At 42.0% G+C, this 25,541-nt stretch overlaps 1 protein-coding gene and 1 pseudogene across 5 annotated transcripts in view; one reads left to right on the top strand and one right to left on the bottom strand.

Moving 5' to 3' along the window:
- The window catches only part of EMCN (endomucin), a 74,134-nt gene extending 53,016 nt beyond the window's left edge, over positions 1-21,118 (bottom strand). Inside the window, exons 1-3 of one of the 5 annotated variants that reach the window (XM_089526067.1) lie at positions 20,829-21,118; positions 5,307-5,345; positions 752-787 (exon numbers count right to left, since the gene is read on the bottom strand). In XM_089526067.1, the coding sequence (XP_089382193.1) occupies positions 752-787; positions 5,307-5,345; positions 20,829-20,922 (169 nt within the window). In that variant the 5' untranslated portion in view covers positions 20,923-21,118. The remainder of the gene's footprint in view (positions 1-751; positions 788-5,306; positions 5,346-20,828) is intronic. The other 4 variants (XM_089526063.1, XM_089526062.1, XM_089526064.1 and 1 more) reach the window with 4 other exon arrangements.
- LOC149313100 (calmodulin pseudogene) lies at positions 4,199-4,765 on the top strand (annotated as a pseudogene).
- Positions 21,119-25,541: the final 4,423 nt, after the last annotated feature.

Here is a 25,541-nt window from a genome sequence, read left to right as displayed (position 1 = left end):
CCAGGCAGCCGCAAAGTGGCAGTCTGTACTGGGCAATAGTCTACTTAAAGGAATGGAGAAGATTCAAATAAGCTGATCCATGGTAATATGCCATGGTAGTGAACTCTTCATTTCAAATGAAAGTTACTACCATTCTGAATTTTCATCTGCCAGTATTGAAGTCAGTCACTCACAAACCATAAGGTTGTGAATTCAATGCCAACCAGGGGCTCAGGGTCAACTCAGCCTGACATCCTTCTGAGTTTGCTAAAATGAGTACCCAGCTTGTTGGGGGCAATTAGCTTAAAGTTGTAAACCTCTTAGAGACTGCTTAGTGTGGTATGAAGCAGTATACAAATGAAGCTGCTATTGCTAGCTGCAATTCAGTGAAAAGCACCTTCCGAAGGATAAGTGGGCAGAGGGAGGAATCATAGTCTTGTAGAGTTAAAAGGGATTCCAAAGGTCATTTAATCCTTGTAAAGCAGCAAATCCATAACTGAAAGATGCTGGGTGGAAGACTGCAAAATTTTGAGCATAATTTTGTGTGGGAATTTACCCAAGTCTATTTACCCCAGGTCTTGTCCAGTGCTTCTGCATTCTACCAACTCTACCTACATCAGAGTAGTTATGCCAATGTAGTACCTCAACAAGGATTATAGCCTTGAACAGTTGAACAATTAAGAAATTGGCATAACCAAAGCACAATTGTTTACATAAATTGTGACAATTCACGTACTTGGTATTTCAAACAATTCTGGACCTGAGAACTTACCTGCCCGTGCTGAAGTTGGTATACCTTTGGATGGTTCTGTACAAATAAGATTAAAAATGGAAAGTGGTGCTTTGATCTTGAAGTTTCAATTAATCTTACAACAAAACAGCAATCTAAGGATGAATCTTTAATCAATTACATTTTATTCATTACACTGTAAATGAATTGCATCATTATATATACTACTACTAATAATAATTTCTTGCCTCTCCCTGCGGATCAAGGCGGGATTACATCCAATAAAATAAGTACAAGTACAAATACAGAATACAGTCGATAAAATATTAACATTATTAATAAAATTGCACAGTGATCACAGCAATCATGGCAATCGTAATCAAAGAAGTGGAGCATTTCATTTTAATAAAGCTCCTATACAAGGTCGGGTGGGTACGCCCACCAGAGGAGATCCATCTTAAGTGCCTTCTTAAAAGCATCTAAGGTGGTAATAAGACAGATCTCTTCTGGTAGGCCGTTCCACAATTTAGGGGCAATGCCTATAAAAGCTCTATGGGAAGTCGTTATTAGTCTAGTCATTTGATATTCTAATAGGTTCTTCACAGATGTTCTGAGAGTGCGGGGCGAATTATGTAGGGAGAGGTGTTCCCTCAAGTAACTCAGCCCAACCATGTAATGCTTTAAAGGTGATAACCAACACCTTGAATTGCTCCTGGAAGCTAATCGTCAGCCAGTGAAGAGATTTTAGCACAGGTGTTATATGGTCAGACCTTGATGTACCGGTGACCAACCTGGCTGGATGATGGATTTACAGCTCATTATGGACACAGCCCTCCTTCAGAACATCCCTGTGAAGTATGCTGATGTGGAGGATAGTAAGTTGCCGAAGGGAATCTGAGAAGCTTCATGGATGATGGATTTGACTCAGTATTCCTAGTCTAAGGCCTCCTTCACAGTTATAGCACTATGATTCCACTTTAACTGCCATGCCTGCATATTATGCAATCCTGTAGTCTAGTGAAGCATTGGAGTTCTCTAACTAAGAAGGTTATCGCATGGGGGCAAAACCGTCCCCCGATGTGTTCTAACGAGCACGAGTGCGGGCGCGCACGGAGTGTGATGGGAACCCGATGGGAACCAGAACGCCGCCGCTGCCGCCGGCATTCCCATCGGGTTCCCGATTGTTCCAGGAGGCGCCATTTCTGGGAACAGTTTCAAAAGCATTCCCAGAAATGGCGCCTCCTGGAACACATCAGGAACCCGATGGGAACGCCGGTGGCAGCGGCGGCGTTCCACCGTGCGGTAAACTAGCGTTCTGGTTCCCATCGGGTTCCCATCACGCTCTGTGCGTGCCCGCGCTCGTGCTCGTTAGAACACATCGGGGGACGGTTTTGCCCCCATGCAATAACCTTCTAAGAGTTCTAACTATTCCTTCTTAAACAGTAAATCCCAGGATTCTAGAGGATGAAAACACAGCTGTTAAAATGAAACCATAGCTCAGTTATTATGTAGTGTAAAGGTTTGATAATCCAACTAACACACTGTTCATACAGGTTGTTTGGGTTCACTGTAGTTGATATTCCAGTGTGCTTTTAAATGAGTATAAGGTCATTTTTAAAATTATTTTTAAAAAGCATTTAAAAAAAATTTGGATGGGATTCTATTGTTTTTGCAAAGTTTACATTATTAAGCTGCATTTCCCAGCATCTGCCTCCTCGCAGAGGCCAACTCTGTTAAGAGTGATGTGTTTCTTTAATACCTGGTTCAGCTCAGTCCTTAGAACCAAGGTACTGTGGGGTGGGGTGGTGGCGGTTTGGGAATTCACTTTTTTTCTTTTCAATAGGCAGTTTTCCAAGTTACCCTTCCCATAGTGCCTTGGCTCTGAAAACCAAACCAAGGAAGACATCAAAGAGCCAAGTGGCTCTTTACAGAATTTTATCTCTGCTAGGAGTCCTCTGCAAGAAGAAATGTAAGAGAATGAATGAACAATGAGTGAGTGAAGGAATGCTGAGTGACCATTGTTTTCTCTGGTGACTGTTCTGCAAATACAGTGGGTAGGTGGTGCTGACAGCACACCTATCCCATTTTGACACCTTCTTGCTCAAGGTGATCTTGGATACCACCCTTAGTGAGTGGTCAGAGTGTGAAAACAATGTGGGATGCTCTGTTTCATGAGTGGGTAGGTCCTATAGGATCCTGAGTTTGAATAGAATCTGCCTTGAAAGACAATGAAACCTATTTTAAATATACACATAAATCCAGTTTGTTAGTAACAGGACAAAAAGCATCCTCTGTTTTGCCTTTCTAAATAATCAGAAGAACAATAAAGAGAGTCTTGGGAAATTTTAAAGATTAGCTACCTTATGTCATGAGAAAAAAAAGCAAAAACAATGCCAGAGAGTAACGGCTTTCTCTTTCCTTGATGTTGTTGTGCTTTAGTTCTCGTCCCACGAGAGACTGTCATAAAAGCAAGTCTTTTGTCGAACTGATTTTTCCAGCTAGAGAAAAGACACACTTTTACAACTATCTCCCACAGGAAGAGAACTGAAGTACTATGACCTCATGCAGTAAGGGATGGAAAAAGCCACTGCTCTGAGGCTCCATTTCTGCTTTTTTCTCTCTCATGAGATAAGACTCTAACACAGGCTTTTGTGAACTCCAACCCATGTCATCAGATGCATTAGAAGTGAACTGCTGTCCACAACAGTGTACATCAATTTAAACTTGTTAATCTTTAAGATGCCACAGAACTGCAACAGATTAACACTGACATATGTCCTCAAAATTCTTATCACAGGCTTGGTACATACCTCCCTGAAAGTCCTGGCTGGAGGCGTCCAGTTTTCTTGTGGAGGGACACCGCAGCAGCCAAACTGCATGGCATCCCTCTGCCCCAAAAAGAACCCGGAAAAAACAAGTCTTCTTGGGATGCTGTGCACATGTCATGAGTGCGCCATTGGCGCACTTGTGATGCAAGCAACACGCAGTGAAGTCTATACGCTGCGCGTCACTTATGTTGTGATGGCAGCCCTCATATGGATGAGAGGCTTCCATGATGCCGGCGCCTGCAAGTCCTAGGGTTCCGGAGCATGCAATTGCTGCCCACTCCAGAACCCTAGAATTGGCCGGAGGACGGTGCTTCCTGCCCATCTGTCCTGGGCCACAGTTACTACTTAGCAGCATGCCTTAGAGAAAAAGTAGGGCCTATACCAGTACATTCTGCATCCATGGAGCAGTTTTCTGTATCACTTTACTTAAGAAAGAGAATGGAATGCTCCCCAATTGGGTTTTTGAAGGTGGTAATGAGCCCAAATCACAAAATCTACCCCAAATGCCTCCATTATGTTTAGTTTACCAAGTTGTGAGTTAATGGAGCTTGGGGAAGTTTAGAAAATAAATTGATGCCCTTTCGAGACGCTGCTGCAGGTGCACCTCCTCGGGAAAGCTCTCTGAACGCTCTGGGCTTGTCTTGCTGAACTGGACCAGGCCATGGCTGACCAGCTCACCAAAGAGCATATCGCAGAATTCAAGGAGGCCTTCTCCCTTTTTGACAAGGATGGGGATGGCACCATCACCACTAAGGAACTTGATCAGGTCCCTGGGGCAGAAATCCACTGAGGCTGAGCTGCAAGATATGATCAACGAGGTGGATGCTGATGGGAATGGTACTATTGACGTCCCAGAGTTCTTGACTATGATGGCAAGGAAAATGAAGGACACAGACAGCAAGGAGGAGATCTGGGAGGCTTTCCGAGTGTTCGATAAGGATGGAAATGGCTACATTAGTGCAGCTGAGTTACATCATGTGATGACAAACTTAGGGGAGAAGCTCACTGATGAGGAAATGGATGAAATGATAAGGGAGCAGATATCGATGGGGACGGGCAGGTAAATTATGAAGAGTTTGTGCAGATGATGACTGCAAAGTGAAGCCTGCAGAATGGGTGGCTGGCAATGCCCATTCTCCTTCAATACTTTTCTCCAACATACTCTCTCTACTTAAGTAACCTGGTTCTCTAAGCAAACAATCAACTGTGGAATAAATCTGACCAAGCAATTTAATTTTTTTTTAAAAAAAATTGGCCTAAATTTTGTTTGCCTGTACTAACATAGACCTTAGCATTAACATTAACATTAGCTGAATTTGTCATCATGTTGAATTATTATTTCATAATGATTCATGGATTTATTCTAGTTGGGGCTCACCAAAAAAGACCTTTACCATCAATACGATATGGTAAATACAACACTTGATTACAACACATTTCTTCTGATTTGGGGAATGTCTTGAACAGAAGCATCAAATGTTATTATCTTGTGCAAATCTAATAATAATAATAATAATAATAATAATAATAATAATCTTGATTACTTGTTTATACCACACATCAGTAATAAATCAAGTTATCTTCTCTGCCATCAGATGTTAGGAACTATGCTATAAATGTTTGTGTGTGTGTTTTTAAAAAAAAAATCAAAAGGGGAGAGATAACAAATTTATGATGGTACACAGCAGCATGGTAGTAGAAAGCCACCTCAATTAAGGGTTCTGTTCCCAAGAGATGGTTAAAAATAAGATGATAGGATTGTTACTTACCAGGAGCAGTAGTTGTACTGTTTCCAGATGTTCCCTCTGCTGAAGATAAAAAACAACATTGAGTGTTAACCATTGTTTTCAACAATCTGTGTCAAAGGACTAATTAGTACTCAAGCAGAAGAAATGGGGTAGAAACAGGAATCATTATGCTGAACAGCTGTTTGAACAGTTGGTCATGCTTTCTTTGATGGTTTATTTATTAACTTTTTTGATTATAACTCACCACTTGTTTAGTAGTATCAGGATATTCCAAACACTTCTGGAGCTAATTTCTCCATCATCTACCAGAGTTGAATATGTTCAGGTACATTTGTTTTTCACTATATTTTCAGACTTTCAAATGGTATTTGATGTCATCCTCTAATATGAATAGCTACTATTTTTGTTGACTTTTTTTCTTCCTGAAATTGATTATTTCGCAAAGACTACTTTAAACCAATAGTGTTACAGAACATACATCTCACAATTCCTGCCAGGTGACAAGGCCCAAAGATACAGGCTTTATCTGTGTTTGGTTGCCTTTGGAAAGTAGGATTGCTGGTGTTTTGTAATATTTGAATTTATTTACAAATAAAATTGAAATGTGAATGTGAGGCAATAATATTTAAAGCCCCTAGAGAAAGCAAAACCTCAGAAAGAGGAACGTGTATATCTATCATTGCTTCTTGCTCACAAGAAAGCATATTCATCCACTCCCAGCTTCATTCATAGGGGTCACAAGTTGTTGGCTTCTACTATCCACAATGGAAAAGCTGGTACCAAACTAGTGTGATGTTGACTAGTTATGTAATAAGCATTCACAATTTTTTTAAAAGAAAGGTTGCCTTGAACCCTCAAGACATCCACTGCCACACAACTTTTTTGTACATGGGAGACAACACATCACTCTATCAAAAAGAAGAAAAGAATAGTCCCCTCTAGTAGTTCACCTGTTTTCCAAAAACCAGTTGAAGAATCACACACACACACACGCACACACACAGGGCTCTGTGATTATACTTGAAAATGCTATGTGTTTGTACCCTAGATTAGTCAGGTCCCCCAAGCTTGCATTTATTCATAATTTAGACTTGCATACCATTACTTTACCTATCTTATAACTCTTTCCTTTCATCATTTGATCTGGTTTTGCCAGGATGAGTACCATCATGTTTGGGTTTCCTGGCAACTAGTATTCAGAGGTATTCTCTGAATGTTGGACTACAACTCTAGGAGACCAGGGTTCAGATCTCCAGTCAGTCCTGTAGACCCACTGGATTACCTTGACCAAGCCACACTCTCTCAACCCTAGAGGAAGGCAATGGATATTATATAGCTACCTCATGCCATCCCGTAATCAAATGGGAAAAAGAAAAGTTTTCCTTTTTTGAATTTGGGAAAAAAACACCAATGAAAAGAATTGCTTTTGGGGCTATATCTTCCAGAATCCCCCAGTCACAATGGCTATGTTCTTTGGGAGGTTCTGGGGAGTATAGTAAAAAAAAACAATGTTAAAGAAAAAAGTTCAAAAAGTAACATTTCCAAGCTCTGGGATAAACCTATCATAGATACAGTAGGAACAGTAGGAGAGAGCTGACTTGTGGAAAGTAAATTTTAGGAAGATAAGTTTGCAAAAACTAGAATAGTTTGCTTCCTCTGAATGAAATTCAGGAATTTCCTCTGAATGAAATCCTTTCCTCTTAGAACAGGAATGGCTGGTTTTCTAAGTGGGAACTTATTCCTCAACCTGCATCTCTAAGCAAAAGTAAACCATGCAGCTCTACAGCCAAAACCAGCTAGGCTATATAGTTAAGGCTTAGTATCATTTATTTCCAGTAAATCTGCTTAAGTGGCCCTGTGCTCAACATATTGACTTTGCTGTGTGAAGGGTCAGTCTGCCATGAAAAGCTTAATTATATGGCAGTTAGTATGGTGTGAAACACAAATTATAGTAAAGAACCCAGACACAAGAAAAGTCTTTTGACAGTGATGACAGGTCTGCATTTTTCAGTCCAGTGTGCAATATAAAGTATATAGTGGTGCTGGAGGAGATGTTTAGGGAAATCTTGTGGACTGAGAACATGATGTGACTTAGGAGGAACCTTACTGCTCACTCACCAGTTCAGGCTGGTGTGTATCTGAAAAGGCAGCTAAAATTAATAGGATTTAAATAACTGAGCTGTATGCCTGTATTAAAGAATCCCTTATTCAGGCCCTTAGCCATGGAGAGAGGATGAATAAGAGGACTTGATATTTCAATTTCCCCTCCTCAGAGACTAGACACTGATATCAGCAGACTCCACCATTTCCTGATGGAAAATGTACAGACTATTTAACCATGTATTTACACATATTGTGCTTCATCTACTTTTCCTTTAACTCTATTGGCCACTTTCATTCTATGTAGGTCAAATACAACTGAGCATCTCTGACTGTGTACATATTAGGAGACAGAGATGGTGCAAGATGTTTTGCCATTTATAGACAAGATGGGATTTTCTTCCCATTCTACATGCAGAAGGCAACTAATCTGAAACTCAGCACAGACACAGGATCCTCCACTGCACTTGTGGGAACAAGTTTAAGAGCCTCGGAACAAGCCACATGGCACCTGTGGGTCTTGCTTCCAACAGAATGGAATGGCCAGGGGATTCAGGAGAAATAAGTGAGGGAGATGCCAGCATGGTTCCCCAGATCTCGTGGTCAATTCATTCTGCCTAATGGTACAACTGGCTGTACTCAGAGTCTTTGTTCATTGTGAGGTCCAAATTAATCGGAGGCCATTTAAAAAATTGCAGTTTAAATGTCAGCTGATTAATAACTTGAGTGAATGGACATGCAGGGCATATTTACTCTGAATTTTAAAGGTAGAAACCTTGGCATGCTTATGTAGTCGTCAATCATCAATGGCTTGAAAAATATTCAAAAACACTATACATTCTAAAAAGCAAACCTTGATTTTGCCATTTTATATAAGGAAGTTTATTGCACCGCTAAAAAAAATGGCTTACCTCTCCCAAGCTGAATTCTAATTCAGGAGGCAGCCGGGTTCTACTGCACATAATTCACAGCTGAAACTGCTGGCTGAATACAGCCCGGATGCAGCCCGGATAACAGGAGTACTCAGCAATCCGCTTTTCAAAGTTGAAAAACTCCCGACTTTGAAAAGCAGCATGCTGCTCATGCCTGGGACCCTGGATGCAGTGGGCTGTATTCAGCCAGCAGATTCAGTGGTGAATTACATGCGACAGAATGGCTGCCTCCCGAATTAGAATTCAACTTGGGAGAGGTAAGCGAGATTTTTTAGCGGTGCGATAAACTCCTGTGTGAGTGTAGGGACACACAGTGTGTGTGTCTGCATGTGTATGGAACATGTCATGTTCTAGATTTGCACACATTTTTCATTAAGACACAAATAGGTCTTCCAAATACAAATTCAAGCCACAACTCCCAATTCCTGAATGTATTTACAAAGCCAGTTCAGGAACTTGGCGTTTCCTGCCAACTGTTCTCAGAGAAAGAGGCAATGTGCAACTAGAATGAGTAATTCTTTCCACCCTTGATAAAGAGATAAGAAGCTGAAGCTTATGTCACTGCAGGGCAAAAAGGGCAACAATTTCGAATACCAACTGGATACTCATCCAGTCTCTTCCCAAGGCAGTGTCCAAGAGAAATTTTGGGTTGGTCAAATCAACCTCCAGGGCTGACCCTTTCACTGAGCAGAATGAGGTGACTGCCTTAGGCAGCAAATGCTGGCAGTGGTTGCGAAGTGTTGGAAGACAGACTTTTATGTCTCTGGAAGCCTGCCCTGCATAGGGTTGCCAGTTTAAGACCATCCCAGGCCCTTAGGTTTCCAGTCCAAAACCTGAGACCTTGGGATGGCATTATGCATTAGGTACCAGCTACAATTGTTTACTGCATGCCCTGTAAACACACACAAACACATTTTCCTTCTTTAAAAATTAAGAGAAATCCTATCAAAATGGATTGACCCTACATCAAGGTGAAATGTAGAGATTATTCCTTTTGCTTTACTTAGAGAGAAATATTTAGCCTAGCCTACATGCTTTTAGCCAGAAAGTGAAAGCAGAGCAGATGGAAGGTGGAATCCTGGGATTTGTATTTTAGAGTGGAATATTTAGAATTCTCAGCCAGAGAGGCCTAGTGCTTTACATGGGCATCAATAGGGCTGTGCGGAGTTTGTGGACTGCACCAGGTGACACTTCAGAGAGGGCTGTCACCTGGTGTGCTGGTGAGACTGGGCTGCCTTCCAGATCTGGCAGTTCTGCTGGCCGGGTACTAAAAAGAATTGCTTCCCTTTCCTGTTCAAGCACAGCTCCATCAGCAAAGGCTTCGGAATGGCAGGAGCAACCCACCCCCACCAGAGGCCACTGGTGGGACTGGGCTGCTGTCCAGGTCTGGCGGCTCTGCTTGGCTGGGCTCTCTTTGCCACCCAGCCAGCAGCTCCACTAGACCCAGGAAAAGCTGTTGAAGATAGGAGTAGGTATTTAAAAAATGATTTGCACCAGGTGACAAATAGACTACATACGCCATTGGTGTTTCACCAAAGTACACACTCAAGGTTTTCATAGATTGCAGCCATGGTAGTTAAAATGGAATCACAGTATTCTAACTGTGTAGTGTGAATGGTGAGGTCTTCCCTTCATTCCCATGAAGCCACTAATTAGGATTCTGCTCCTAGTTTCCATAGTGAAAGAATGTGTAAGATCTTGGGGTGGGTGGTGGGTGGGGGGAGCTAGTAACTTCCCAAGGTTTCTTACTTTCAGTATCTGCTGCAACGTTATAAGAAAAAACACTGTCTCCTCCTGTAAGCTTGGTTTTTCAACTCCAGCCTACTTTGTTAAGTGACAGGCTGGAATAACCTTCCCCAGCAGTGGATCTACTCATCAGTAAGCACCACAGCATGTTGCGTGACATCAGAAGAGGGGGCCTTAATTTGCAGCTTCTATGTTTGCATGTATGTACTGTGTATATAAACAGAATTGGACAGAAAAGAAACCAGGTCAAACAGGAAGGAGAGGAAAGGAAGCACAGGCAGCTCTGATGCAGGCAATCTAAACTTGCTTTAATGTTAACCCTGTCTAGACTACAACAAACCAGAATAGCTTGGCCTTATCTAGAGTTTAGGATCAAATTCTGGGCACTACCCTTTTAAAAGGATATGGAATCTGCAGTGACAAAGATGGTCAGCGTAAGGGAAAACAAGTTCCATGGCAACAATTTGCATTTCTCTAGAAATGATAAGGGGGCAGAACAAGTTACAATGGTCATGGTGGATATGGGATCCTGTGAGCTGTGGTTCAAAAATTAAGTTTCTGGGGGTGGGGATGATGGCTTTGAAAAAATAGTCTAACAAAGATGTTTTCCATGGGGGATATTATAACAAGTATATAAAAGGGAGACATTATTTTCTACTGACCCCAAGAACAAGAATAGAAATAATTTATTGTGGGGATAAGGGTAAATTTGGGTTATACATTAGGAGGAATGTCCTCATGCCATTCCATTGGCAATGGAACCAATGATTATTGATGGTGGTATGCACTCCTTAGCTGGAGGTCTTTAAGCAGAGTCTGATGCTAGATAGGTATCTATTGGTGCTCTTGGATTTCTTACATTAAGCTGAGCATTGGCTTAAATGGTCCACTCCAGATGTATTTTATAAATGTGGACCAAGGGGGAAAGTCTAACATGCCTTTGGGAAAACCACAGTTTCTTGGGGTCTTATCACATTACAAAAGAAAGATAAGAGGCAGCAATATAGAAGTGGCTTTTGCGTACCTTCACACATGATATCATTGTAGTTCCCTTCTCTCTCAAGAGAGAGCCAGACATAAATGGGTGGCTTTTGCCAAACAAATTTTTCCAGTAGGACAAAACGCACACATTTAGTATCATCTCCCTCAGCAGAAGAGCGGAAGTGCTTTGTGGGCATGTCTTGGTAACGTTGCCTGCCCCTTTTCGTTCAATGGCTAAACTATAATTTTTACAGTCTCAGCTGAAATTTTAAGTTACTGCAATGCAAATAATAATAATAATAATAATAATAATAATAATAATGGGGATTGAAGGAAAATTTCATGTTGGGGGCAGTATTCATATGCATGGGCACACCCAGGACATTCTATGACCATATTTCATGAAGCTGTACGAGATTAAGGCATGATGTATTTTTGCATACAAAAAATGCATTTACAAATGTATTGCAATAAAATTTTAAAAATAAGTTTTTCCTTTCCCAGAAACTTGTAACTGAAAGCCAGAGCAGACAGAGCTGGAAAGCACAGAGATTTTAAAGAGGCCAGTTATCAATCCGTTGTGCCCTGTTTCATGTTTGCAGGCAGTGAGCTCTGACCTCCTATTCCACTATAACTGCAAATTGCTGATCTGTGCATCCTTTCATAAAACCATTGAGGTGCATCTTGGAAGTAACAGTCTCTTCTGTTCACCATAGATATTTTTTAAAATGATATTTTTATTGAACACCAAAACACACAAATCCATACAAATTTTCCATATCTAAAAGACATACAAGGAAACATACAGAAACACCACCAAAGTCTAACAAACAATAAACAAAACTAACTAAAAACTAACACAAAGATATATAAAACAGCAGCAGCAACAACAACAAGGAAACAAAAGCTTCCAGCATACCTAATAATATTTCTTTTTCATTATGTATCTAACTCCTTTTAGTTTATTCAAAAATTAATGTGCATTTTTAAAGCAATCTCATTACATCTGCCATACTTCTAATAAAAATCCTGTTGATGTTATTTTTATATGTATTACATACTAATCTTCTAAAAACCTAAAACCATAAAACAGTCAGCCTTCTGTATTCATGGATTCTTTATCCACAGATTGAATCATCCACAGCTCAAAAATATTAATGAAAAAAAAATCCAAACAGCAAATCTTGATTTTGTCATTTTATATAAGAGACACATTTTTATTATGCCATTGTATTTAATGGGATTTGATCATCCATGTATTTTGTTATCCATGGGTCCTAGAACCAAATCCCAGTGGATATCAAGGGCCCACTATAGAATCTCTCTTATTTCCCATGTTCACCTGAGATATTTTGAAGATTGGCAAAAGCACTTTGTATGTGCTCTTTGGACTTGCTGCTCAACCTATTAGTTTTCAGGCACAGTACAAGGTGTTGGTAATTACCTTTAAAGCCCTATTTGGCTTGGGCCCAACTTATTTAAAGGATCGCCTGCTTCCATACAATCCACCCCGTGCTTTCAGGTCCTCTGGGAGGAATTTACTGCAGCTTATAAAGACCAGATTGACTGCGACCTCCCAATGGGTTTTTTCTGCAACCGCTCCCAGCCTGTGGAATGGCCTGCTGGATGAGATCCATCAAATCACCAATCTAGATAGCTTCAAGAAAGCTGTTAAGATAGATCTCTATTGGCAGGCCTTCCCAGAATAAATTACTCAGCCATCTAGCAACCCCCCACATATATCTTATGACTCTGCCCACTGTTATTGTTTTAATTGTTCATGTAATTTTAACCTTAAACTGTTTAACTCTTTTTTAAGGGGGGATATTTTGTATACATGATGTATTCTTTTAACATTATAAGCCACTTTAATTGTTTTTACAAAAAGTGGGATAGAACTATAAGTTTTATTTATTATTTATTAAGTGCTTTTCCACAAGTGTTGAAAGGCAAAATGGGACTATGATGAGTCCACTGATGACCAGTTGCCCAAGCATCCATAAACTTCCAGAGCCAGCTTGACAATATGTAGAAAAATTAGTTGTAGCTATAGCTGGCCATGTAAAAAGTGGGCATGTATGGAACAAAATGCAACGGTCTCTCTGAAACAAAATGCATTTGCAACCACATCCTTGCCAAGTTTGTAAAAAACTTTTTCCACACACTAGTTTCCATATGGTGAGCATTTCTGTTGAGGAACCAGTCGATGTGGACTAACCCCAATAATTGCAATATGTGCAATGAGTTCATGATTCCAACTAGAAGGAGGAAATCAGCTCTTTTGTACTAAAGCAAATAACAGCCAGTTTTGGTTTTGCATTATTCAGTCCATTTCTTGTGTATAGCTGGCTTGACCTGACTGTGTAACGTCAACGGGAGGAACGTGACTTAGCCATGTACAGCATGAAGAGGGTCATTGCAGTTGCTCCCATAATACGCTTATTTTTAGAATATCCTGTTATCTTTCATACACTGACTACAACCACACCTACACCCACACTGTTTGCTACTGACACATTCCTGGAAGCTAGCAAGAGATTAGTGAAGACAGCCTGACACTTTCTGTGGGAATGTTGAACAAGGTCACTTTCCCAGCAAGTCCACCTTGAATACAGTCCATATCAGTCTTTTTATCATAAAGATCAAGCTATCATGGACTAATCTGGAGCACAGAACATCATTGTGCTCCAGAGAGATAATGGAAAAGCAAAGGAAAAAAAAACCCTATGAAGAGTTGATAGGTAAATCAAACCTGGTGTGATTGCTACATGCAAAACATATCACCCTTGTGGGAAATTACTGCCTCTGTAGCACATGATCAATACATTTTATTAGACTGAATGTGGTCTCAGTTCACCTAATTTGGACTAGTGTACCATAGAGGCTAACACACAAGGGCAGAGTAAACACTTTTCCTTGAATTCTGGCAAGCAAATCAAGGTGGGAACATAGTTTTCTGTGGGTTTTTTGGGCTGTGTGGTCATGTTCTAGAAGAGTTTATTCCTGATGTTTTACTAGCCATAGATGCTGGTGAAACATCAGAAAAAAACTCTTTTAGAACATGGCCAAATATCCCGAAAAACCCACAAAAAACTGTGGATGCCAGCCATAAAAGCCTTCGACTTCACAAGGTGGGAACAGTTTGCTATGACAAATTTTCCCCCTTGGTACTATTCAAAGCTCTTCTCTCCTTTCTATCCAAGGTCAACAAAACTTACTATACAGCTGGAGGACATGGAAGTGGCCACTTCTCATCAGAGGTTTTTTTTTGGGGGGTGGAGGGGGGGGGCAGGGATCTCCCAGAGTCCCTGATGAGAAACTGAAGCATCTTGACAGGGAGGATAAGTAAAAGGAAATCAGTTTCTTGTCTGGGACGCTATGGTTTGTTGTTCAAGTGCCTGTTGAGAGAGAATGTTCCACAAGAGTTGGCACACTAGTCTTAAGGTGGCACCACTACTAAACAGAATGAGACAACAACCCGATAGCAGATGCCAGGAGGCACCAGGGGCAGTCTCCTCTATTGAAAAGCAGGGCTACAGACCCTCCAACTGTCCTGATTTGGTAGAGAAACTCTTGATTAATCTTCTATCATTTGCCCTTTCCAGCCGTTTTTAAAGTATTTATTTTCTTCCTTTCCCTCCTACTTTTTTCAACTTACTCCAGTAGCTGAAAACTGAATTAAAAGTGGAAAAATATTTTGCACTCAGCTCAGCAGAGGGGAGAGGAAAGGAAGGAATAACATAGTGGGTCTCATGGCCATGCTGGGAAAAGAACCCTGGACTCTAGAGTGATAGTCCAACAATTAAACCACTATGCTATGCTGGCTTCATTTGTTAGAGGCTAGTAAATATAGGACTTCGATCACTGAAAGTATGAATAATGTTTCAAACTATTAAGCCATTCTGCCTCCCATCTCCTTGTTGAAGACACCCCCCCCCTCCAAATATAAACATACACTACTACTATGACTAGTGGGTTTTAATTTTCCTCTAGGAAGAACATTGGATAGATGGAGCACCAGGCTGAAAATGAATCACCATACTGTGCTGTCCAACCTTAGTCCAGTAATCAAGGCAACCTAGTTACTGAATATCACCATAGGTTAGATGTCACAAGTAGAGTTCATGCAACATCTCCAAAGACAAAGAATACTCAGTTAAAATATCAGAGAAGCAATCTCGTGTGGCTGAAACAAATTGTGCACATCAGATGTTGTTAGGAAATGTGGTCAGCTTGTAATTTAGGGTCTATAGCCATCTTTCTTTCCCAAGCTGGTACTCTCCATATCTGTATAAGTAGCTTATTGCTTGGCTATTGAAACCAACTTACCTCTATCTGGGTTAAAGCTTAATTTGGGCAGCATCCTGATCTTATCAGAAGGTTTTTGCCTGCAAATTTGCCACCCAAATACAGCCTGGGTCCATCCCCACTTCCAGGAATGCTCCGTGCTGCTCTTTTCGGATCCGGAAGTTTTCTGACTTAAGAAAATGACAGGTGGAGTACTCCTGGAAGCAGAGATGGGCCTGGGCTGTATTTAGGTGGCAAATTAGGTGGCAAAAACCAGGATGATTCCTGAATTAAGCTTTTAACCAGATAGAAGTAAGCTGGTTTTAATAGCTAAGTGCTAAGCTAAGTCCCGTCTTCAATCAGGATGGTTGTTTGCAAGTGCTGAGATTGATGGATGTGGATTCTCTTGGACATGCCATTGTCCAAGGCTGTTATTAAGCTAAAATGTCATGTTGGTCATGTCTGAACAGAGGAAAAGAAATGTACCCATTTGCCCATTGACCTGTTTAGACAATGCATGGGACAAAAACAGGTGGAACATGGAACCAATCCTTGCTCCATGGTGATTCTCTGGACTAAAAAGAGTTCCTATTTGCTGCGAATCAGGCTGGAAACTCCAGAGAATCCCCTGGGCATGCGGACTGCACACTGGTGCATGAATGCAAGGAGGAGCACCAGCCACCATGTGGAAGAGGTTAAGAGGAGGTGCCCCGAGCCAGGGTAGTGTGCAGACTGTACTATCAGTATTGGCCTATTGTGGATGCTGGTTGTGTAGGCAGCTTGTCCTCCCCACAGATGTGGAAGCCCCAGTGTCAATTCATATCTGCTTAAATGAAAACGTCTTTACCTATCAGTGGAAGGAAAGTTGGGAGAAGGGCAACCAAGCTGTCAGTGAAAGAGAATTCCAAAACTGGGGCAGCAACCAAGAAGGCTCGTTCTTCAAGGGGTAAGCCTTCTGCTTTGGGTCCAGGTTACCTACAGGATCAACTCCTCTCATATAATCTGCCCCATACATTCAAGTCCTGAGGTGGGGGGGGGGGCATTTACATCAATCAGCAAGAACTAGCAATTGTCATCCACTGGTTTCCCCTAAATCAGGGGTAGGCAACCTTTTTGAGCTGGGGGCCAGGTTGCTGTCTTTCAGACAACTGGGGGGCCAAAGCCGGGGGGAGCTTCCACCCTCCGGGGATGGGGCCGCGTGCCGGGGGTGGAGCTTCCACCCTCTGGGGTGGAGCCGCATGCTGGGGGCGGAGCTTCCACCCTCCTGGGGCAGGGCTTTCTCTGCTCCCTTTCCCGACCTCCAGCTGTCTGAGAGACAGCTAGAAGTGGGGGGGATTGGGAGAGGGGATGACAGGTGTGTGCCTGCTCCTCCTGCTCTTCCTTGGCCCCCAGCTGCCTCTCAGAGACAGCTGGGGACCAGTAAGGGCCCGTGAGGGGCAGGAACAACAGGCGCACGGCCGCTGCTCCTTTCCTTGGGGCTTCGCCAGGCCTGAGGTGTCCTCCGAAGGACACCTCAGGTCTGCCGAAGCCGCGTGGGGAGGAGGAGGACAAGGCCAGCGGCCCCTGCTCCTTTCGTCAGGGCTTCGCCAGGCCTGAGGTGTCCTCCGAAGGACACCTCAGGTTTGCCGAAGCCCCACAGGGAGGAGGAGGCGTGTGCCCGCCCTCTCCTCCTCGGTCCCTTCCTTCGGCCAAATGGGCTCCAAGGGGCCCTTTTGGCCAAAGGGAAGGGCTTGGGCACGCCGCCGTCCTAGGCTCCTCCATGGCCTTTGCAACCCCAGATCTCTCTCTCTCTCCGAAGGGAGGCCTGGGGCTGCATGGGCCACGATGGAGCCCCAGAGCGGCAGGCCGCCTCCTGGGCTCCTCCATGGCCTTTGCAGCCCCAGGCCTCTCTCTCCGGAAGGAGGCCTAGGACTGCATGGCCTCCTATAGGCCCGCTGCGGCCCCTGGAGCCCTGCTGGAGGGCTCAGGTGACCGCAGCGGGGCTCCTACAGGCCTGGAAAGAGCCGGTGGGGGCCGCCAGCGCTGGAGGCCTCCTCCTCTTTCCCGGCCACTGACGGGGTCCAGGCTCATCAGAGGTCGGCAAAGAGCCGGCGGGGGAGCCCGCCAGCGCTGGAGGCCTCCTCCTCTTTCCCGGCCCCTGACAGGGCCCAGGCCCCGTCAGAGGCCAGCAAAGAGCTGGCGGGGGGGAGGCCACCAGCGCTGGAGGCCTGCCCCTCTTTCCTGGCCCCTAACAGGGCCCAGACCCCATCAGAGGCCGGGAAAGAGGCAAGAAGGAGGCTGGTGGCCCCCCAAAGGCCCTGCGCGCTCACACGAGAGACCTTTGGCCTCTCTTGTGACTGGCCTTTGACCTCTCACGCGAGACAAAGGAGGCTGGCGGCCACCCAAAGGCCCCGTGCGAGGTGCCCGGTCCTGCCGCCGATTGCTGCCGGCACAGGGCCTTTGGCAATCGGTGACAGGACCAGGCTCGGGCCAGTCCCCCGGCCTTGCCAGGCCGCATGCAGCCCGTGGGCTGGGGGGGTTGCCGACCCCTGCCCTAGACTGTGGAATAACCTGCCAGGAGAGATTGGACAGCTAAACATGCTATCTGAATTTAAAATAGTATTTATATCTTCCAGCAGGCTTACCCAGTTAATTTTAAACTATTTATTTTAAATTGGGATACTGTAAATTTATGATGATTTTAATGTGCCTTACGTTTATGTGTTTTAACAATGTGTTTACATGCCTTTATGTGTTTTAATCTATGTTGTATACTGCCCTGAGTAATATATTATTATTATTACTATTACTATTACTATTATCTTTCTGTTTCTACATGTCTTTCCTGAAATGTATTTGTCTTGCTCTGATCTCCTGAAACTGAAATTTGAAAGAGTTATTTCAGAGCAAAATTTCCAGAGGGTTCACAGATCTTAAGTCCTCTACTCTGGGCTTCAGAGCAAGGAGAGGAATCTCTGAGCAAAAGCACTGACTTGTAATGAACGTTTAGCTACCTACCTACCAGTGTGTATCTGGCATTTACTCCTGCAGTCTATTTTGGAGAAACTGTAGAAGAGTCTCTGTGAGATCCACTTAGAGGAAAGCAATGGCAAACTGTATCTGAAGAAATCTTGTCGTGATAGTGTAACCATAAATCAGAGCCAACTTGAAGGTACATAACAACAAGGTCACTGTAAGGACCATTTTCACAGTCTACTTGAAACCTGGAGTCCACACTAAATTCACAAAGTACCATTACACTGACTTGTACCATTGTGGCAATCTGTCTGAGTATCTTTATGTACATTAACTGAGTGCAAACTAATTTTGAATTATGTACTTCTATTGTAAGATCACTTACAAAAATAATTTCTCTGAATTACTTTCTGGCCTCTGTGTTTCTCCAGTATGTATGTACATCCATATATGCAAAAACCAGATGCCCAGAGACACTTCCATTAGTGAACATGGAATGTGGAACTGCTTATTCTCTATAACTTGCCAAGGATTTTTCATGGGCTTCAAGGTATTTTCTGCATAATAGGTAAAGTTTTAAAGGTTACACTTCACATTGCTGGTGTATGTGTGTATATTTATTTATTTAATCTTCATATATATCATTGTCTTGGAGGTTTTTTACTGCCACTTATCCAGTGGCTTTTGAGCAGAACAAAGAAATGGCATGAAAGAGATCATGCATCCTCTGTCAGCATTGCTTTCTGACAAACAGGGTGCAAAGCTGAGTTTGTCAGCATTGATCTCTTTCCATTTTGCTTTGTGAAATTCCATATAGTTCATTCAAGAACTCAACAATGGCAGTGAGGCAATTGTCAGATAACAGAAATCAGGTTCCATGAAAGATTTTCTGCATTTGGCGCTGATACAGCAGGGGGCTGAAAGCAGACATTTCAGTGACAATGTCAGTCATATTGACAGCACCAATTATTTTCTTTTCTTTCTGAACAGCTATGAGCCTGAAGGGTGATGTGGGGTAGGCTACAGCAGTCTGCTGTTTATTTCAGTTCCTAACAAGTAGCCCACTGAAAGGGCTTCAATGTAATACCTATGATTACAGAATCCTTTAAATGAGGGAATGTCTGCTAGAATCTAGCAGCTGGATGAGTAGAAGACTATTATCATCTTCTAGCATGTTATAATACCAATTGGAAAGTGTACATTTTCTGAAAAGACACAACTATACACTAAAAAAACAACAGCACATTATCCCCCCCCCCTCATATACACACAAAATGAAAGTCACTGTTCCCAGGTACTCTTTGGCTAACATTTTGAATCACATTTTTTTGTTTTAAACTACTACTACTGACTTTAACAAAGAAATGAACCAGAAAAAGTGAGCTATATTAAAAGGTCTATCAGGTGTGTTCAACTATGTAACCAGTCATTGTAATCCAGGGGAAACATTTTTAAAGAAAGAAAGAATTAGTCTCAGCTGTTACTGCAATGGATTTTACCAATACTATCCCATTCTGCAACAATTTCCAGATATTGTTATGTTATATACTTCCCTCTATTTTGTATTGTAATTCCTGTTTTCCCCCCATCAAAATTTAAAATGGGAAAATATGAATAGTAATAAACAGTCTCCCTCTGCTCTGTCTCAGGTAGGTTCACTCATAAATAAAACTACAATTAAGGGGATTTTTTTTTACTTTGCAATGTATCTATCTATCACTCCTGCACTCCTGTAGACAGTTAACTGAGTGAAAATCTCATATTATTATCAGAGGGACTTGCTTTTCTGTAAAAACATGTTTGATTATAGTGTACCGTATGCAAGTTTATTCAGATGGAGATCTCACTAAGTTTATTTTATTTCATTTTATTTATATTTCATTTTTCTCATATTATGGGACACAATGAATTCAAAGAAATTACTTGCCTAGTAAGCATGTTTTAAAAGGCAGCTTTATTCTTTGGTTGCAACACCTTGTGGTCTGGACAGAGTATGGAAAAACATAATTACACAAAGTGAATTTTGCCTGGAACATGCAATGTTATCTGATGATACATCACTGATTTCTAGATTCTTGGATAGAATCCAAATCATTGATGGTCCAAAATTCCACCTGGTAAAATGAAACTAATAATAATATCAGGAAGAGGAGGAGAAAGCTTCAAGCATGAGGCTTACGAATACATAGCCCTCTAGAAGAGTATGTGTAGGTTGTTAACTGCCATCAAATTGACTTCAACTTATGGCGACCCATGAATGAGAGATCTCCATATCATCAATAACTCTATGTAGGTCTTGCACAAGAGTATACTAGCATTCTATCTATCTCTATCTATCTATCTATCTATCTATCTATCTAATCTGACATCATGGAATGACTGCCTGTTTCTCTTCCTCTTCCTTCTCCTTTCAAGATGCAGCAACTCCAAATTCTGTGGTTGTGGTAATGAGAGATGAGAAAGCAGCAATATAATAGCTAGAAATCTCCCCACTGCTCCAAGTGGCAAGCTAAAAGAGTAGTAAAGAGAAATGTGTCCTTACCACCAACATCCCCACTGCACGAACTGAAGAAAGCCAGAGAGAAGAGGACTGTTCCAAAAAGCTTCATAGTCATTATTCTGTGTCCTGCAGACATATTCCTTTCCAGAACCACCAGCAGCAATACCAAGGTGGGCACTAAACTCTCTTGTGCGTTGTTAGATATAACCAGGCCCTTAAATTAATCAGCAGGAAAGGTGAGTAGAAGGAAAGACTGCAAATACTCCTGCTGCCCACTCCCACTTATTTTGGGGAGCTTGATAAAGAACGGGAGGAAACACGACAGACTCCCTCTGGGAATTCAGCATGGAGCAGATTTATTGTTTCAGCCCTTCAACAGGAACTGCTTTTCTTTGTTGGCAGGCAGTCATGTTTTTGTTACCACTTTATTTTGTTCTTCTTTGGTCTCAGAGGTCAGGAAAGGTTTTGAAGTGTGCAGAACTTTCTTTAGAAGAGGATCAGATTCGGGTTTTTAAAAATGCATTTTGGGAATATATTTATACACATGTACACAGACATTCATACACATATTATGGTGCTCATACTTAGGATAATGAAATTGCTCTCAATATGTGACGTTCCCACTCTCTTAGAGTATGTATGATAAAATGTTGCCTTTCATTGAGTAGTACAAAGCAGGCACAAAACCAACAGTCCAATCCTATGAATGGTGTTATGTGGCATGTCTTATTCGAAGACCAGGCTGCACTGAATTCAATGAGAGGTACTTCTGAGTAGATTTGCTCAGGGGGAACTAGTGGCTCCCTACTTGCAATGACTCCACTTTGGGTTTTTAGACTTTACCACATGATGTTAAAAAGCAGAATTTTAACAAGATGAAAGCATTTTTGGTGGTACTTATCATATGACGTCTTGTCCACCTTGTTGCCAACCTGCATTCCATTCATTACTGTAGTGCACTTTTTCATTGACTGGCAAAACCTGTCAATGAGCTCTCTCTCTCTCTTGCTATCATAGCACAGCTATACAGGTGTGATAAGTTTCTTTTCTGCAGTTCCAGCATTACAACCAGCACATGGCAGGGCGGGCTTGATTCTCCTCTCCTTTCCCTCTTATTATTCCAAAGCAAGCTAACTCTTCTTTTAATTCTTTTATATTTGTTCTGTTTGTCTACTTATGGCAAGACAATTAAATAAAAATATATTGAATCATTTCCCCTGTAATCACACAAACATGGGGTGTACAGACGGGCACTTTATGCCGACCTGCACCCAAACTAGTGCTCAGATAGGGCTGAGTGTTCACACACTCAAAGCCCTTACTGCGTGCTGCGGGTGCCATCTTGGTGTGTGCCAAACCAGATAGCGTGCACCACGATGATGTCCATTGTGCGCAGTGCCCAAATAGTGCTGCACATGACAGGTGTCATAAGGCCATGCCGTGGCACCTATGTCACCTGTTCTAGGGTGCAAATAGGAGCCATGTTTCATGGCTTCTATTTGCACCAGGTTGGGGGTATGGCATGCGGCTGCCACATTCCCAACCAGCGCTTCCAAGGGTGGCTCTCTGTACAATTATAAATAAATAAATGAAGATGCCAACCACAGATGCTGGTGAAACATCAGGAATAAACTCTTCTAGAACATGGCCACATAGCCTGAAAAATACACAAAAAACTTTATTTATTTTTTCCTACTGCTGTGGTCTTATTGTTGATATCAAAACAAACAAAGTTATTTGAAGACTGCCATTGAAAACACATGCACACATACACATACACAAACAACACAATTATATTGTGTTTGTTTTGATTGTTTGTTCCCACATGGCAGTGAGTTGGACTGAATGGCCTTTGTGGTCTCTTCCAACCCTATGACTCTTTACATTCTGTAAGATACACCCCTCCTTATGTAAATAACTTACTGAACCAAAACACACATTGTGATTAAAAAGAAGTTTTTCATGGACTGATGATACCCCAGATTCACCTTTGGATAATATGTTCACAGTATTCTACTGTGTGGAGTTTCAGGAGCAGATTACAATACATGTATTGTGGATGAGCCTTTCAGTGCAAGATATTTTGCTGCCTGAGACAAAAAAACAAGATGACATTTCCACTCTTTGTAGGTACAAGCCCCCACTGGTCTAGCAGTGTATTCTTTCATTAACACTGGTGGTGAGATAGCTTCCTCCAATGCAGCAGGCTAGTGTAGGATAGGTACAGGGTAGGATATGAAGCACAAAATTACTGTGCTCCACTCCTCTGCTGCTCCCCAGCATCTGCCACCTGAATTCTTATTCATCCTAATAGTAGGCCTGGTCCTGGTGAAGAAATGTGAAGAAAGTATTATAAGATTGCTGCAGGGACAATATGTCATGTTTAGGAGATTGGAAATCTGGAGACAAGATACAAGGAAACTGAGACTCACGAAGCTTTGTGAATAATTGTGTCATATCAAGTCCCCCCAGTATGTGTTTATGAGCCCCACATCCTGCTTCAGTCTAATTAAATGGGAAACAGTGACTCAGTCTCCTTGGCATCTTTTGTTATTTGAAATGCATGCTCTGATTATACTCTTGGCTGTCTCACAGGAAGCAAACCAGAAGCCATGTGTTAAGGGCCAAGCCTTAATTTTCCAAAAGACTGTGTAAGCTCAGCCAATATCTATCGAAGCACAAATCACATCTTGATCCAAATTGCAGGTCATTTGAAAGCAGCAGTGGGAATGAACAGGAGGAGATGGGAGGTGTATGGGGGAGAACATTTAAACTAAATAGTCAGAGGCATAAATCTGTAAAGTGCACAGATATATAGTATAGGCTTCATGCTTTGTGCTGCAGATTATAAAATCATGATGTACTGTGATTTTAGGGACAAGAGAGGCCATCAGGTTTTGTGGTAATATGTTGTTATTCTATACAAAGACTCTCTGAGACCAAATGTTCAGAGATTAGTTACTTTTTTTTTAACTGCAGCTACCAGAAACCCATAATGATCATAATTGAGGATTCTGGAAATTAGGGTGGCATCATGCTAATCACATAGGTATGGCATATGTGTCTTCTCTCTCTCTCTCTCTCTCTCTCTCTCTCTCTCTCTCTCTCTCTTTTTCTTTTGATGGGACATGTGGGGCTATTCTGTAGACTTCACACTTGTTCAAATTGACTCTGCAAGCCCCAAGATGGGGACTGCTGTTGCTGCTCACTTATGTAGAAGAAAGGAAGGGAAGGAGGTGATACAGACAATGAAGATGTGGCTGCTCTAGGCCCCCAGAAAAAGGAAAGGGAGGGAACACTCCATCCACAAGCACACCTTTCTTTCTTCCACCTCCAAGCTGAGACCATCTACTTCTTCAGAAATACCTGCACTGCAGAAATAATTCAGTTTGACCCCACTTTAATTGGGTTGGCTCACTGGTATGGAATTCTGGGAATTGTAATTTGTTGTAGCACCAGAGCTCTCTGACAGAGAAGGTGAAATGTTTCACAAAATGACATTTCCCAGAAATCCATAGGATTGAGTTATTGGAGTTAAAGTGGTGTCAAACTGGATTATTTCTGCAATGCACATGCAGCCCTCATCATCTGAATTGTCTTCCACCTCCCTCCCCTCCTCTTGTAAGCAGGGTCAACAGGTGCTCCTCTCAGGGTTTGATAGAAGTCAAAGCAGAAGAAAGACATGGAATTGCACAGACTGTGTTGCCTGCTCGATGGAGGATTGCAACCTCAGTCCCACAAATTAAGCATTCCAAGTTATGCACGTATGTATGCATGCATGCATATCTCAAAGAGAAGAGAAGCAGGCTGGATATTATTGACAAGTGAAGATAATAATCAGAGAGAAGCAAAACAGCCTGTTGTACCTGTAGATAAGGAGGGAGGTTCTTGGCTTTTTAGATGAGGAAGGGAAGAATGACACTTATGACACATCCAAGATCCCACTCTATTCTCCTTGAGTGAATTACTCCAGACAGTCTGGAGCTTCATGTCACCTGCTCAAATCAAAGATGTCTCAACAAAGGCAAATTCAGCCAAGTTCTCAAATGCTGATCAATCTGAAACAAAGCAATAAGAATGCAGATGTAAAGGAGGTACAAGTTCCCAAACAGTAAAAGTCACCAGAAGAGCCACGAACACACTCCATTTGCTTTAAACAAAAGCAATCTAATGCATACTTACAGGACATAGTCATAATGATATAATTTAAATCAGGTCTGGTTCTGGTATGAGGCAGCTGTCTCAGATGGCAAATGAAGGGGACTGGAGAGGAAGAAAAAATCCATTGGAAGACAGAGTTGCAAATATTACACAGCCTATTCTGCGCACCCTAAACTTACTTGCTGCTCTTAGATGTAGTGTAGATGTAGATGTAGTGAAGATTTTGGTCCCACTAGCAGTCTGTGCAATTGGAGAAAAAGCCATTTTATCTCCAGTTATGGAATTCTCTCCTGCTGTAGGTTCTCCTTTCACTACCAGGCAAAGACCATTCTATTCAGCCAATCTTTTGACTTATCATTTATGTGGCAGAAAGAGGTTTTAATGGGGTTGTGTTTTTATTTTCTTTACGTTTTAATTGTGTATTTTATTGTTTTAACCTGCTTTTAACTGAGCTGTCTTTTAGTTATTCTTCAAAGTTTTGTATGAATATTTTTTTCAACTTTACCTGTTTTTAAAATGCTAATTAGCCAACTTGGATATTAGATAAGGAGAAAGGCAGGATATAAAAGGAACAAAGAATATTGACCAGAATCC

Source organism: Sceloporus occidentalis, unplaced genomic scaffold (genome assembly GCF_023333645.1).
Source record: "Sceloporus occidentalis isolate IW3139 unplaced genomic scaffold, rSceOcc1.0.p SCAF_5, whole genome shotgun sequence".
Taxonomy (NCBI): domain Eukaryota; kingdom Metazoa; phylum Chordata; class Lepidosauria; order Squamata; family Phrynosomatidae; genus Sceloporus; species Sceloporus occidentalis.
Note: the sequence above shows the minus strand (reverse complement) of the source record. Positions and strands in the feature narration are given on the sequence as shown.